The 15,696-nt window shown below is 41.7% G+C and overlaps 1 protein-coding gene across 3 annotated transcripts in view; it reads left to right on the top strand.

Annotated features, from left to right (window-relative positions):
* Positions 1-15,696, top strand: part of Agbl4 (ATP/GTP binding protein like 4) — a 1,132,428-nt gene that overhangs the window by 1,073,689 nt on the left and 43,043 nt on the right. For all 3 annotated transcript variants that reach the window (XM_029476352.1, XM_021161010.1, XM_021161009.1), the window contains exons 10-11: positions 10,455-10,607; positions 12,617-12,779. In XM_029476352.1, coding sequence (XP_029332212.1) covers positions 10,455-10,607; positions 12,617-12,779 — 316 coding nt within the window. The remainder of the gene's footprint in view (positions 1-10,454; positions 10,608-12,616; positions 12,780-15,696) is intronic.

The following is a 15,696-nucleotide window of genomic DNA, read 5'->3' on the forward strand; positions in this document are numbered from 1 at the left end:
GGAGGGAGGAGGAGAGGGAGGGGGAGGAAAGGGAGGAAAGAAGGAAGGAAGGAAGGTAGGAAAGGGGGAGAAGGAGAAGAAACATTTTCCAAGAGCCTACTCTGTAGGACCTCTAACTCAGTAGTTAGACATCTATCCTTACCCCTCTGGATTAGCTGACAGCCTCCTGCAGTAGATATCCCCAAGGATCAAGGCCATGGCTATTTATTGAGTGTTTAATGTGTGCCCAAAGGTGCCTTGGTTTCATCACCCTTTGGTTTTTAATGAAGCAACATTAACTTTTAATTATCAAGTTAAAATGTCCCTTAGCTCTCATGGGTTTATACATTATGGCTCAGTTCTCTCTTAGCTGAAGATTCCTTGATTATGTTTGCTTCATCTTCCCACTCAAAGTGCAGCCTCCCAAAGACAATCCTGGCACTCTGTCTGCAGGAGCAGGCATATGGGGGTGATCCCCACGGGGGAGAGTCAAGCAGAGGCTTCGGATATAATGAGATGTGAGTTAGAATTGTCACTCAGTCCTAGGAGATCTTTGTGAACCACTGTCTCTGGGCTCTTGCTCAGATCATGATCAATTTCCTTTGTGGTTTGTTAAGAGTTAGATGAGCTAATTGTTGTGAGAACGGCTTACAAACTATATAAACATGCAAGACACCACCGGTTATTGTCAATAGATTTCCTATTGGATAAGAAAAAAGAATGTAACTTCTCTAAGTTGGATCCCCGTGCTCCTCTCAGCTCTGTTGCTGTAGCACTTGGTCCTCTCCTTTGCTCCTTCAAACTGTCATCATACATGCAACTTCAGGTAAAATGTCCATCTCTCCTATAAGGTTTTAAGCTCCGAGAAGGCCATAAGCCCCATGCCAAGCACAGTCTGTGCCATCTCTGTGTAATTGAAAAGAACATATTGAGAGTCTATAAACTTGTAGACAGTTTGATTGGCATTGAATCAGTTAAAAACCTCATTTATTCTCACACAATCCTGTGTGTTAGGACTTATTTTGTCTTCAGTTTCCATGGAGCAAACAGAGAATCTGAAAAGGAAACTGATTCTACAGGCCATCAGGCTCACCCTTTGTGGAACTGACACCAAGGGTCCAGTCTCTGAACCTTCTGAATCACTCTGCTTCCAGGATATGCTTCTGTGAACATTGTCACTGCCATGGCCATCACTGGGGCCACTTGTCACTGATGAGGAAAAAGCAGAAATGAGGAGGTCCTACTTAACCTTGATGGCATGGTACAAACCCACCCCACTCCCCCTCAGTGCCAAGCCTCCCGTCTCTATGGTTCTTTTTCCAGGCCTAGGGGTAAAGGAGAAAAAAGGACGCCGGAAAAGTCTCTTCCTTCTTGCCCAGCCAGGCATGGGCCTCCCTAGATTCTTAGAAAGAGAATGCAGCATGTCTGCAATAACATGCAAGTCTGATGGTTTACTTCTAAGAAAAGTTAGACAGTAAGAGACAAATTAAAAGTAGAAAAAGGGTTCTTCCCCATCTTGCTATGACTGGGCATTTCCCCTGCTAGAAAACATTATGCTTACAGATTACCCTGGTCCTGAGTTTATTCGTCTAAGCCAAAAGGAGGTCACAGATCCAGAGGCTCAACTGTTCAGGATAACTTGAGATTAAAAGTTCAGTCCCTGGTCAGCAAGACTTGGGGAATATCTCAGCATTATCTCTTGCAAGTTCCTTTTGCCTCAGTTTCCTGTTTGACAGCAGCGCTTATCTCATGTATTGTATAAGAGTGTCGACAGGACCAGACCCAGGAAGTGTTCCATGAATGTCAGCAGTGTCTGTGGTATGTGGGTCAGTGAAAGCCTGGGCTATGGAGCCAGAGGAGGCTTGAGTTCTGCCAGTTATCGCCGTGTGATGTGGGACTCCCTCTACATGTGATTTACATTCTGTTCCTGAGTTCCCTTATCTTTAAGGAGTGTTTCTGATAAGTTTGTGTGAGGATTGATGAGTGTCCAGCATGTAGTAAGTCCATGTTGTCATTATACCCTCAGTAGCTCCCTGTGACTCAAATTAGCTCAGCCCTAACATGTACAGTGGCCAGTCACTCCCTTGCCTACCTGCTGACTGTGGCTATAATCCTCACCTACTGCCAGTCCATCTGTTTCATTTACCTACAGGTCTTATGATGACACCTAGCACATAGGAGATTTATAGTAAACATTCTCAAAGATCTAATTAATTAATTAATGAGTATTTGAGTGAAAGGGCTTTAAAAACCCTGCAAGACTTCAGAGGAGGGTACTAGTAACTGAGAGCTTTAAGGGGACTTGTCTGTCAAGAGACCATTAGAGTTGAACATTAATCATAAACAAGGCATCACCACATGGAAAAGGAAGGGATGCCTGAGATAGAGGGCGTGAAAACACCTAAGAAGATGTAGGAAGCTCTGTTAGGCTGGCAGTGTGAGACAGAGAGAGCAGGAGATAGAGTCCTAAGGTCTAGCTCTGTGGTTCCCTAGGCTGGCTGCCAGCTTTTCTTATGTGACCTTTCTCTCCTTTTGTGGCAGAAAATGTTCAGCCATGTTCAGGACATGCCTGACAAAGGAAAATGTCACCATGCTACTTCAGAAAGTTATGCCACACAAGACAGAAGGACTTGACACTGTTTGGTTCATTTGACTGTGTGTCTTCTGAGACATGGCCTTGACACATTGGCCAAGCAGGCTTCAAACCTAGTCTCAAGTGATCCTTATACCTTGGGCTACAGGTGTGTGCCAATGTGTCCAGCTGCTTGGTTATTAAGCAGTCTTCAATTTTTCCAACTTTTGGAAAGATTACCACCTTTCACATAACTAACTAAAAGATATGTCAATTGATTAAATGTTTTTGTTGTTGTTAGTTTGTTTGTTGGCCTGAGTTCTACAGGAATAACATCTTGGGACTGAATCTTAGCTGGGAAGTTGTCAGGCTGTTCTAGAACACTTCTCACTTGTTCAGTGCATACACTCACCTCAAACCCCCTTTGAATATCTGAGGCCAGTCTTGCCCAGACATATAGTTCTTCAGCTCAGAGAGCCTGCGTGGCATGTACTTGGCTATGATCAAGCAATTGCTTGCTAGACTGCAAATTCCTAAAGACAGAAAAATAGAGAAAGGAGCCTTGTGGTCAGTCTCTCAGGTTCCCATCTCACCCTTTGTTCCTCCATCTGTGAAACAGAAATGTTAACAGAATTTTCCCTTCTCAGGCTATCATTGCCCAAATCCAACCCCATCTCAACTAAAGCCCCTCTGCCCTTCCAGAACCCTAGTTCCCTAGGTCTTCCTCAATTTGACTGAATATGTGATAAACACCAAAGCACTCCCCGATGTGAAGGATTCAACACGGTGTCAGAACACCAAGCTCAGACTTTGGCTTGTGCAGAGTGAGAGGAAGCAGGGCAGAACACAGAACGCAGAATGAAAACCCAGTTCCTCCCTGGTGTCCAAAAGAAAATGAACTCCACACTAAATTATGTTGCAAATATGCCCCGAGGTAGTTTTAATTTTATTGGCACTGATTTTAATTTACTCTTTAGGCCCCTGATTGCAGGATGAGCTGTTGGCTGCTGGCAAGGGGACAGCCCTTCATCACTTGGTTTTAATTAAGGTTCTTAAGTTTGGAAGGAGAGAACAGAGATGTCCCTTCGCCCACTTCTGTTCTCATTCCCAAGTTATAATTAAAGGCCCCGCATCTGCGACAGATCCCTTGCTCTATGTAGCATGGCTACAGAATTAAGTCATTTGATTGCTAAAACAGGAGAAAAAGGTCCCACAAAAACCTGAGGTTGCATTCATTCCATCATTCATTAATTCACTTGTCCATTCATGAACTGGTTTTCTCATTTCTTCCTTCATTGAGCTTTAATAGTAGTTTCTATACCAGCATTAGTTCTGATCTTGCGGGTTTTATAAAATTGATAATATATGATCCCTGCCCTCAAAGATTTCACATCCAAATGAGAGATAGAAATAAAGAATTACATGATTATGAAGGGGGCTACTAACTTAGCCAGAGGCATAAAATAAGGCCTTTGAGTGATGGTACACTACTAGGAATTGAACCCAGAGCCTTGAGCGTTCTAGGTAACTGTTGTACCAACAAGATACATCCCAACCCCCCTCTTTATTTTAGACAATATTTCCCTCAGCTGCTTAGGCTGACCCCAAATTTGTGTTCCTCACACCTACCCCTATCTCTTAAGTATCTGGGATGACATATGTGTACCACCATCATACTCAGCAAAACAAAGCATTCTAAACCAAGATTTTGTACTAATCAAAATGAATAATACTAGCTTTTAAAACAACTTCAGTGGCTGTGATATACTAAAGGTTCATTCATGCCTCACGTGGCAGTCAGATGCAGGCCTCCCGGCCACTTTTCTGTAAGTATTGATTTGGGGACATGGGTGAGTGAAACACAACAGGAGCGCTCCTAGGTGTGGTTAAGATAAAAGTTTTATTGTAGATATGAGAGAGAGAACAGCTGGAGGCATCTAGAAAGGTACAGACTGAAGTGCGCCATGAAAAGAGTAGGGGAGAGTTAAACAGGAAAAGAAGAGAAAAAGAGCAAACAGGATGCATGGAATGGAGGAAGCATGTAGCCAAAATGGCTGAGCTACATAGCAAAGAAAAGCTGGGGGAAGGGAAGCCGCCCCTGTGCTGGAGAGACTCAGAGTAGAGGGCAGGATGAGAAGTACTGGGATGGACAAGCTATAAGCCACAGGCTCTGAGTAAGACTTGTCCCCAAGTTTCTTTGGGACTTGACAGTAGGCTTCTTTTTTTCTTATGACATTATAGTTTTTACAGGTAGTTTCCGAGAAGTATGAGAATGTGGTTGATTTATGCAAATTGTATGGTCTGTCCCATCATGGCAGTGTCCATTGTTGCCTGCATCCTGTTTGATCCCAGCTGAATAGCAAGAGAAAATGGAAACTGCCTTCCTTATCCCCCCTCCCCCATCAAAAGAAAATAGGACAGGCAAGCATCTGTTCAGCTTATGCCTTACATTTCAAAGTTGGGAAGAGTTAACTAGATAAAGTGTAGAGACAGTTTCCAGGCAGAGGAATATCATGTGTGGATTCAAAGATGAAGATGACGGTTCAAGGTTCTCCAGGTAGCTCCAGGTAGCAGAAAATGATGAGGACTGATTCTGATGAGAGACCAGATCGTACAGGGGTTTTAAAGCATATCCAAAGGATTGGTCTCTGTCCTGTAAATAATGAAGAACTGTAGACCAGGGCTTGGTCTCTGTTCTGTAAGCAGTAAAGAACTGTAGAACAGTCTGAACTAGATCTACGGAAGTGTTTGCATATGAAAAGGGCATTTTAAAACAGCAAGGTCCTCTATTAAGAAGTGATTATAAGAGTAGACTGACTAAGTAAAAGAAGATGAAAATTCGGATCAGATCTGGGCCCCTCTCCAAGAAAATCATAGGAAACCCTGTCTATCAGCTAGATTGAGAATAAAGTAACAAGTACAGGCACCAAGGCCTAGTCAAGATGCTGTACAGAAAATGAGTGAGTTACATTAATTGGTAATGAGAAGAACTAATGAAAAGCTTAATGAAGGTTCTGTGTGTCGTATCCATTCGCCATTTATTTTCCATTTATGTCTATAATATTTTATTAACAATTTCACGCATGCATATAATGTGTCTTACCCATACTCACCTCTGACTCTTCTCCCAGAGATATGCAGATCCTCCCATACCTTCTCATTACCTCTTTCTATTTTTTAATAACCCACTGAATTCAATTTGTACTGCCCGTACTCTCGTGGATGTAGGGCCGTCCACTGGAACATGGGTAACTATACTATTAAAGAAAACTGATGCCTCCTTCCCTGTCCACGCTAGGATGTTGACTGCCTTGGTCTTGTATGGTCTTGGGCAGGTAACCAAGCTGTTGGGATTTCCTGACTGCAGATGTCACAGTTTTGCTCTAATCCTTCCCAACCTCTGGCCTCTCTCCGTCAATTCTTCCTGAGCGTCAGGGATAGCAGGGAGTGATATAGTTGCCCTGTTTGTGGTTGAGCATTCCGTGCTTTTATTCTTTTCACACTGGCCCATTGTGAGTTCCTCAACCAATAACTACGGACTCCACAAAAAATAGTCCTCTGAAGAGGTCTGAGAACTGCACTAATCTCAGAGTCGAGAGCTAGGAATTTAGAGGGAAGTTGGGGACTTTTAGAAACAGCAGAATAATTAAATGTGGTTCACCCTTGGGGAGCTTCTCTTGGCCAAATTAATAGTACTGTGCATACATCTCCTTATGTGAAGTGGACCTCAAACCCAATCAGAAAACGGTGGTTACCTTCCTAATACTGCTGTGTGGTCATTTTGTAATTCACAATATTCATAGCTGAGTAGGAAGTTGATGACCTTTCCTTCAGCAGCCTACATGACATGTTCCGGTACTTGGAAAGCTGTCCAACAGGAGCAAAGCTTCCAGCTTGGTTTCTCCATGTCATGTGTCCAAAGTGTTTAGTGCCTTCAGCAATAGAATTTAACCATCAAATTCTTGTGGGCAGCCAAGAGCAATGACAATAGCCTGTATTGTTTTGGAAGCCTTCAGCACACCCTAACCAACAACTTCAAGAGAGTATCTCAAGCCTAGCACTGGATAATTCCAATTAAACTCCTTTATATGAATATACATACACAGATACATTAATTCATACATACATACATGCATACATACATACACATATGTAAGTGAATAATATTCTTAGGAAATAATGGTTTCTATACAACTTTTTCAAACATCCTTGGAGTTAGCTATTCCTCTCTGCACCCCCTCCTCCTCCGTATCAACCAACCCATCTAAACTCAAATGAGAATACTTAAAGGTAATCAAAGGAACTGGAAACAAAATAAACAGTGAAAGAAGTCAAGTCAGAAACTCCAAAAGAAAAGGATGATAAATGTGATTACATTAAGAAAAAAATACATTTAAAAGTTCTTTCATGGAGGGTTGTTCTAGTAAAGTAACATAGAAAAGAATGACAAAATATTTCATATAACACAGAAAGGTGAATTTGTGTAATATATAGCTTTTTATAAATCAGTAAATCAGAGAGAGGGAGAGAGAGAGAAAGAGAGAGAGAGGGAGAGAGAGAGAGATTGAGCCTAGTAACTCAATTCTAAAATGGGCAAAGAAAATGAGCAGTCATTTCACTGAAAATGCAAGTAATTCTTACACATATGAAAAGAAGTTTAACTAGATAATAAAAGATAATTGCAGTAACAGAAATTCACATTAAAACTAATCTTAGATATCACTTCCCACCCATCAAAAATGATAAATTTCAAAAAGTAAAAATGTACCCATGCTGTCAAGGTGATTAGGCCCTGATCCACTGTTGGGAGTGTACCAGACCTTCTAAGGAAGCCTGCCAGCATTTATTAGAATTGTATTTGTGTGTGTGTGTGTGTGTGTGTGTGTGTGTGTGTGAGATCTTAGTGATTCCATTTCTGTGAATCCAGCATATAACTGTTGTATATGCAAAGTCCATCATCAAAGCACTGCTGGTAACAGAAGAAGACTGGAAACTCCTTATATGTTCATTAGGTAGGGAGTTGATTATCTGTGAAAAAGAATGAAACAACTATTTGTTGAAAAAAATACTCCTAAGTCATAGAAGGAAAGAAGAAAAGAAAAGACCTGAACAATAAGGTTAAGGTGTTATCATTTTGGAATGGGGACACTATTTCATTGTTTATACAAAGACTGCCTCTGGAAGAGTTCGTGCTGACCTGACAGCAAAACTGTATGTTTGATTGTAGGATGGAGTGGAAGGGATATTTTCCACTATAAAATATTACATGCCTTTTAACTTCTGAACAATATTGTCAATCAATTAAAATTCACCTGCTGGTAATTTAAAGTGAAGTCACATTAACCTCCTGGTGTCAGAATGTGAGATTTGTTGGACAACTCATACCATACCCAAGTGGCTGTCAATGGGGCCTGGCCCAAGTCCTTGCTCTGTCACTGGCTTGCCAGCCAGCCCTGCACAAACGTCCCCACTCCTGTCTGATTGGAGATAGGTCAAAGGGACTGGTTTCCAAGGCCTCTCTGTCTCTGGCAGTCAGAGATATAAATTGTAGTTTTTCCTCACACATTTCTCCAGGCATCTGTCTACCTCTTCCTTTCCTCTGCAGCTCATCAGAAGCTCAGAGGAAAAGACAGACAATTGAAGAAAATAAAATTGCAAAGATGACTTTTATGGGGCTCCAGTTGTATCATTGTGTATTCCTCCTCCAAAGCTGAAAATGATGAGTTTAATATCACACAGAGAACTGCATCTTGTTGCTCTCAGAAGAGAGTGTATGCTACCCAGAGAACCAGGAGCTCAGCAAGACATAATTCTTCACCCCAACTCTGAGGCAAATGAAATGACAGTCATCAAGCCCGTATTCTAGAAGCAACACAGATTTTATTTGGTGGTAACTTCATTTGAAAGTGTCCCAAGGAGGGTGAATCCTTCTACACGTGGGCTTTTCCTCTTCTCCAGGACTACAAACCAGAATGAAGATGGTTAGGTGACCAACATGGCTAGTGTTAGTCGCTGATGACAAGTCAGTTTTGTCAGGAGTCAAGCAAGAGTCCTGGGCATTAGATCCAATGTTCTGTAAGCTCAGGCAAATATTTTTCACATTTAGGTCTTTGTAATAATAACAACAATAATAATAATATATGACATGTAAAAAGAGGAGAATCATTACATTACATTAGTGTCTAGAGATACTAAAGATCTAATGTCCTAAAAGTCCTCTAGTTTCTGCCAGTCTGTCATGGTACCCTGGGTCATCTCCTGGTGTCTTTTGTACCATCATTCTACAAACAGTCCTGAGCATCCTGTACTTATAGACACGAAGTTCTTAGAGACAACTCTCCATCTTCAGGAAAGTTAATAAATAATGTCATTATTTAATAAATAATGACAATAATCAAACTTGGAAGTGTTTTAACCATGTAAGCAGACAGTCTCTGCAATGTCACTTATAGATTACAAAGCCTCCCTCACCAAAAACTGTTCCTTTGTTGTTGGGGAAAAGATGAGACATCGTGACAAAAGGTTAAATGAAAGAGCTAATTGAGACATCACGATAAAGCTTCTAGGAGGAGCCTAGCATGCCTAGGACACACATGAAATGATGACAAGTCTTACTCCTGGGTCTGCTTCCTAATATAACTCTAAGATTAGGGTCAAAATACTTATTTCTCTGATTCAAAATACCCCCTACACAACTATCTAGGGCTAGTGAAGTCACTATAACCACCACTTTCAAAATACACTCTAAATATTTGCCCCAATTACCCACAGAGCAATGTAGTCCTTACCTCTCCCTCATCCAGGAAACTTCTCTTTGCAACAGATGGAGACCATTGTAGAAAACCACAACCAATCAAAATACAGAGCTAGGGAGTCCCAGTGGACAAAACATTCCAGCGCTTAAGGCTCAGGGAACATTGCAGAAGAGGAAGAAGAACGATTTTAAGAACCAGAGGATCGAGGGATTTTTCTGTGACATTGTATCTCCTAGTTATATCAGAAGCTACACCCATAGAGGCCCACCAACATGACTGCCTAACATGAGCTGAACAAGGACAACAATAGACATGCCAAAGTGAACCAGGGCAAAGACCACAAGCTTCAATCCTCTACAAAGCACTACCGGCAACTAAGGAATCTTCAGAGTGGGAGAAAGCATATGCGTGTGTGTGTGTGTGTGTGTGTGTGTATGTGTGTGTATATATACATATATATACATGAAACGACAATTAATGTAAAAGGAGAACATGAATTTGGAAGACAGCAAGGAGAGGTATATGGGAGACTTGGGGACTTGGGAGGGAGGAAAGAGAATGGAGAAATGATGTAATTATAGCTTCAAAATTAGAAGAAAGGGTTTTGTTTTTTTTTTTAAATCCCGAGGCTCAAAGTAGGAGCATAATTTACCCCAGACTCCTCAGATAGAAATGGAAGTTAAGACAAAAATCACAGGAGTGTCCAATGTAAATACAATGATTTCCTGGAAGGTATTTCTTATTAATCAGATAATAACTTCTCAAAATGCCTAATCATGCTTTATGTAAGTAACTTAGTTGGAAATACAACAAAACCCTCATTTCTTGGAGACTTGTAAAAAACAGATACTACCAATAACACTTCCCGACACTGACTGAGGAGACTTTAGTTAAAAATGAACAGAAATCGATCCTTGCCTGTCTCCTGCTCTCCAATCACATTGCAAATAGCTGCCAAGTCTATTGACAAAAAAAGAAGAAGAAGAAGAAGAAGAAGAAGAAGAAGAAGAAGAAGAAGAAGAAGAAGAAGAAGAAGAAGAAGAAGAAGAAGAAGAAGAAGCCAGCTGGAAAGGGTGTGTGCAGTGTGGTCTCCTTTAAGGCAGCTCTGTAAGCCCAGCCTTCCCATTTGTTATTCTTTCTCTCAACAGAAAACAAGCCTGGAGTTCTATATTGACATCCACGCCCACTCTACCATGATGAATGGCTTCATGTACGGCAATATCTTTGAGGATGAGGAACGGTTCCAAAGGCAGTCTATTTTTCCAAAACTCCTTTGCCAGAATGCTGAGGACTTCTCCTATGTAAGTGAAAAGTTCTTGGGTAGCCAGTCCCAACCCTGGGGATGCCTCAGCACCTCTTCCTGCCCCCTGTCCTCCATCCCTCTCCTTCTTTCATTTGACCTGACAGGATAGTGTTGGGCCTGTCTGGTCACCTAGTGTTTGTTTAGTGTGTCTGTCTCCAACATTAACAAGGCAAAGAAGCCCATCAAGTGGTCTCCCGGTTTCATGCCTAGCCTGTGGTCTGTTCTCATTTGCTCAAGTTCTTCCAGCAGGAGGACAGTGTATCTGCTCAAGGCATTACACACCCACCATTCTCATCTTCCATGACTTTCTTGGCCCCAATTTCTTTGTCAGTAATTGGTGAATATATTTCTTTTTACCTGGCCTGCACTACAGCTTCCTGGGAAGACATATGCAGCTATAGATATGAAAGTCCCTTGCAGGCAAAAAAAGACCTCAACAAACCTTCAGAGACATCTGAAGTGGGTGGGATAGGCTGGGAGGAGGAAGCTAGAAATTGTGTAGCACAAATCATCATCAGAAAAGAGCGGGAAGAGAAGAGGAGGAGAGACATCAACATGCACTTTTGGGACATTGCGATGGTTTTGTCCACTGTGACTTTGTTTTGATACTAAATCTCTGGGCCTTGTTACTGCCATGTGGCAGGTGGGAAGAGGCCCACAGAGGTCATGGCAATTTTTGAAGTTGATGAGCTGAAAACTCACCTGCTCATTGCTTCAGGCTGGACATTAGTGAGGATAATGAATTTCTTCTGTATGTGGTAAGATGCGCTGTGAATTTCAGTCTTTGGATGACAGGCAGAGAAAGGAGGTTTGGAGGTTGTTTAGCAGAGTCCTTTTTTTTTTTTTTTAAATATCCAAGAGAATCCTGTGGATCAGAAAAGTTGAGAATCTATTGCAAAGTCATCTAGAATTTAGGATGTAGAATCAAACAGGCATCTGCCCATTAGCATCTATGTGACAAAAGCATTTGTTTGTGTAGGAACCTGTAGAGCCTTTGCAACAGTGGTAATTTCAGAGTGAGCTGCAGCCTCTAGTTCACTGGAAGGTGTGCCATAGTTCTGAGGTGCTCACAGGAGTTAAGGTTCCTGGATATACAGAACAGACATCATCTGGGTCATGGTTCTGGTCCTGGTGATGTTTCTGTATCCCAGCTTCCTTGGGAGCTCTGGACTGTCCTCAAGATTATCTATCCCAGTCCCATTCTCTGACTCTCAAGAACTGGCTCCAGAATGGGAGAGTTATGCTTTACCACATAGATTTCAAAGTTTTTGCACTGGAGATTCTATGACCTCTCATATACTTTCCTTTACCTCTACTACAGAGGCAGGGAAAGTGAGGACCACCCAAAGGACAGCTGATAGCTGTCAAACAGTGGGAAGCAAAATTTATGTATCTAAACAGAAGACCTAACTCTAGTCTGTTTCCCTCTTTGTTTGTCCTAATGGGTGCTGCCAACATTGTACAAAAGGAGCATCCTTGATCTCCCTAGCTTATGTTGGACATGAATTCACTTCTCCCTAATGTGATGGGGAACATAGAGATAACTTAGAGCCACTAAGTCAGCCTTCACCTCTATGCTGGTTTACTTACTTGTACATTTGTGAGCTTCAGTTTCTTCATCTACAGAGAAATGAAATATGAACACCTACTTCAATGGGTTATTTTAAAACTAAAACATGATACTAGCTAGGAAACAGTATCTCTATGTTAAACGTTTAATTCTGACCATGATCATGTTTTAGTTCATGTGCTTCCTATCTGCTTTTCACTCCTTCTCAAGCCCCACTCATATTCCTGCAGGTAGCTGTGCCCCTGGAACCCTGATGGATGCTTTCAATTACATTTGTTGACTAACCAGTCCTCACAATAACTGAGATGCTGAAACAGATCCAACTTGTCAGATGATGAAACTAAGAACTAGAGGCATAAGGTTTGCTCAATGCCTAAAAGCTAGTGTGAGTCATCTAGGTCTGATTCTCTGTCTCTTCCCAACTTTATCTTTCACAGACTAGCACATCCTTCAACCGGGATGCTGTGAAAGCAGGAACTGGCCGGCGCTTCCTGGGCGGGCTTCTGGACCACTCATCATACTGCTATACCCTAGAGGTTTCCTTCTACAGTTACATCATTGGGGGCACTACAGCTGCAGTGCCCTACACTGAAGAAGCCTGTATCCTTGCTGGGTTCCACTATATCTAGACCAGCCTTAATCTAACTGGGAGTGTCAAACTTGGGAGGATTTTCTAGGCAGGTCAGGAGTTTGATGCCACCTAAGAAAAGTGCTAGACTCTGGGGTAAGGAAAAATGTGGAAGATTCTATTAGGGATGTCTCTGGACTGTTTGGTTCATCTGTGATATTCCCATGTCCTTCATATGAACATAGAGATCTCAACTGATGCTTCCAGGAGCCAAATCTTCCATAGGCCCTGGGGCCCATGTCCATCCCATGCTTCTGTGTTCCTGTCTTTCTCCTGTACCACCATACTCGCACTTCCTAGCTTCTGCTCCCTCACTTTCTCTTTACTCCCCATTTCCTTTGCCTTTCTCCTTTCTTTCCACCTCTTTTCTCTCCTCTCCCTCCCTCTTCCTTTTCTTCTCACCCCTTTTCTCTTTCCTTCTGGCCCTCCATCTTCCCTGACCCACCCACCCCTACCTTCTATATCTACCACCCTGCTTTTGATAAACTGCTATTCCTCCCAGTTTCTCAAAAAATCATCTTAAGTTCACCATGGTGAAAAATGGGGGCTACTTTCTACCTTGCTTGATTTCTTTGTAAAGAAAATGTATTCACTAGTTTTAGCTTATCGTAAAGTCACTTTATTGTGTCTGTGACATTCTAATAGAACTTGTTAATTTTTATCCTTTGAGTTTTAAATTGATTCATTTCTCTTTTCTAAACTTTTCCTCGGAGAAAGAATTGTAGTTGAGAAAGTTTGAAACAGGAAAAGGATGGCATAAATTAGGAACACAGTTGTCCCTCGATGTTCCAAGATGGTTCCAGAATCGAGAAATCCTGATATTCTAGTATTCTAGCCTCTTGAGTATAGTGTTGTAGTATTTGTATATATACACACATCCTACTGTATACTGTTTTGCTTTTTTTTTTTTTGAGAAAAGATCTCTCTATGTAGTCCTGACTGTCCTGAACTCACTATGTAGACCAGGTTGGCCTCAAACTCACACAGATTCATTTTCCTGACTCTGCCTCCCAAGTGCTGAGATTAAAAGTATGAGCTACCAAGCTACCTCAACATATATTTTAACTCATCTCTAGATCACATAATATCCAATATATTGTAAGTGCTATATAAATCATTGTTATACTGCATTTTAAAGGAAATTATCTGAAAATAGTACAGACTTAATTTTGTAAAACTATTTTCTATCCATGGCTAGTTGAATCTTCTGATACAGAACCCATGGATATGAGAGGCCCATTCACTTTATGTACAAACTACCCCTTCCCCAAATTAAAGTGCTCACACTAGCCTTTCATAATTCTTGGTGAATAGTCATAGAGTTCCTGCTATAAACTGTGGGGGGCGGGGAATCTCATTTGCTAGTGGCATGAGTTAGAACCCAGTCTACGGAGGTTTTAGTGAGCCTCGGTTACTTTTCTGAACTTAAGAGGTCCAGGTGATAGCCTCAGAGCGGGGGCGAGCAAAGAGTAGGCCAGGTGGTAGGTCAGTGTTTCAGACTTCCTAGAGCCTTGGAGATATCATGATAAGAAATGAATGTGCCCACAGACACCAAGACTGAGCCCATCACTTTAGAATGTGATATTATATCTTCTGGCTCAGCAAGGCCAACAAAATAGTCTCTGCTATGAAGCAAAGGAGCATGGCTTCCCAAAATCTAGCCATTCTTAAATACCCCTGGACACCCTCTCCTGCCAACATTTGGTGGTGTGATCCTCCAACTCTTTAAAGACACAGGTGAAGATCAAGTCCACACCACACCTACTTTGGTCTCCTTCAGTATTATGGCAAAGGAAGTTATAGGAATTGTCTAGAAAAAAATTGAATTTATGGGCTAAAGCATAAGTCGCAGGTCTCTCTGGAAGATGCTGTAGCTGGTTTGTCATTGTTTTCTGGCATCCAATTTTATGGGTTCTCCCACCATTCTGTTGGCATGGTTTGCTGATAGAAATTTTATCTTTACTAAAAAATCCTTCCTCAGCTCAGTTTCTGTCTCTTAACACCCAATTCTTCTTTACCAAAAATAAACATATATTAGTGTGCCAGAAATCACAACCACCACCTGGGGTAAAGTGCTAGAGAAGAGGGCACTCTAAGGCTTTTGTTCTACTGGGGAGAGAGAAGAGAGAAGAGAGAATTAAAATACGCACAATAAGCTCAGTGATAGAGGAATTCCAGAAGATTAAGGGACACTTATATTTAAAAGAAGTATATGTAAATTAGCATGGTAGTACACACTTGTAATCCCAGCATGCTAGATACAAAGGCAGGAAGGTCATGAGTTTCAGGCTACCCTGAGGTACAAAACAAATTTCAAGATAGCTAACAAAACTTACTTCAAAAATCAATGCTGCCACAACTGCTTCTAATAATAATAATGGTGTATATGTGTGAATGTCTGTGTGAGTGTGTAAGTGTATGTGTGTGTGTGTGTGTGTGAGTGAATGTGTGTGAGTGGATGTGTGTGTGGATGAGAGACAGAGAAAGAGATAAAGGGAGAGAGGGGGGAGGGGGCAGGGGGAGAGGGAGAGAGAAAGGGAGAGAGAAAGAGGAGTGCTAACTAAGGGCCAGGTCAAGTTCTACAGAGTAGCAGTAACTAAACATGTCTTTAAACTCAGGTAAAGCCTCCTGGAAGGCCCATCTCAACTGACTTTTATTATTGGGCAGGAGTTAGTCCAATGGGATTGGAATGCGTTACTGAAGGGAGAACCCTGCAGACAGAGAGGCAAGGAAGGAAAGTATACACGTGTAGCAAGAAGATAACTGGTCAGGTCTGGGCAAAGGCCCTTAGATCTAGGTGTAAATTTGTAGACTGAAAGGAATTCAAACTTGAATAGTAGGTAATGAAGAACAATAGATGTTTTGTAAATAGTGGGAAGTCACCCAGGC

The sequence above is a fragment of the Mus caroli genome, chromosome 4 (assembly GCF_900094665.2).
Source record: "Mus caroli chromosome 4, CAROLI_EIJ_v1.1, whole genome shotgun sequence".
Classification (NCBI taxonomy): Eukaryota; Metazoa; Chordata; class Mammalia; order Rodentia; family Muridae; genus Mus; species Mus caroli.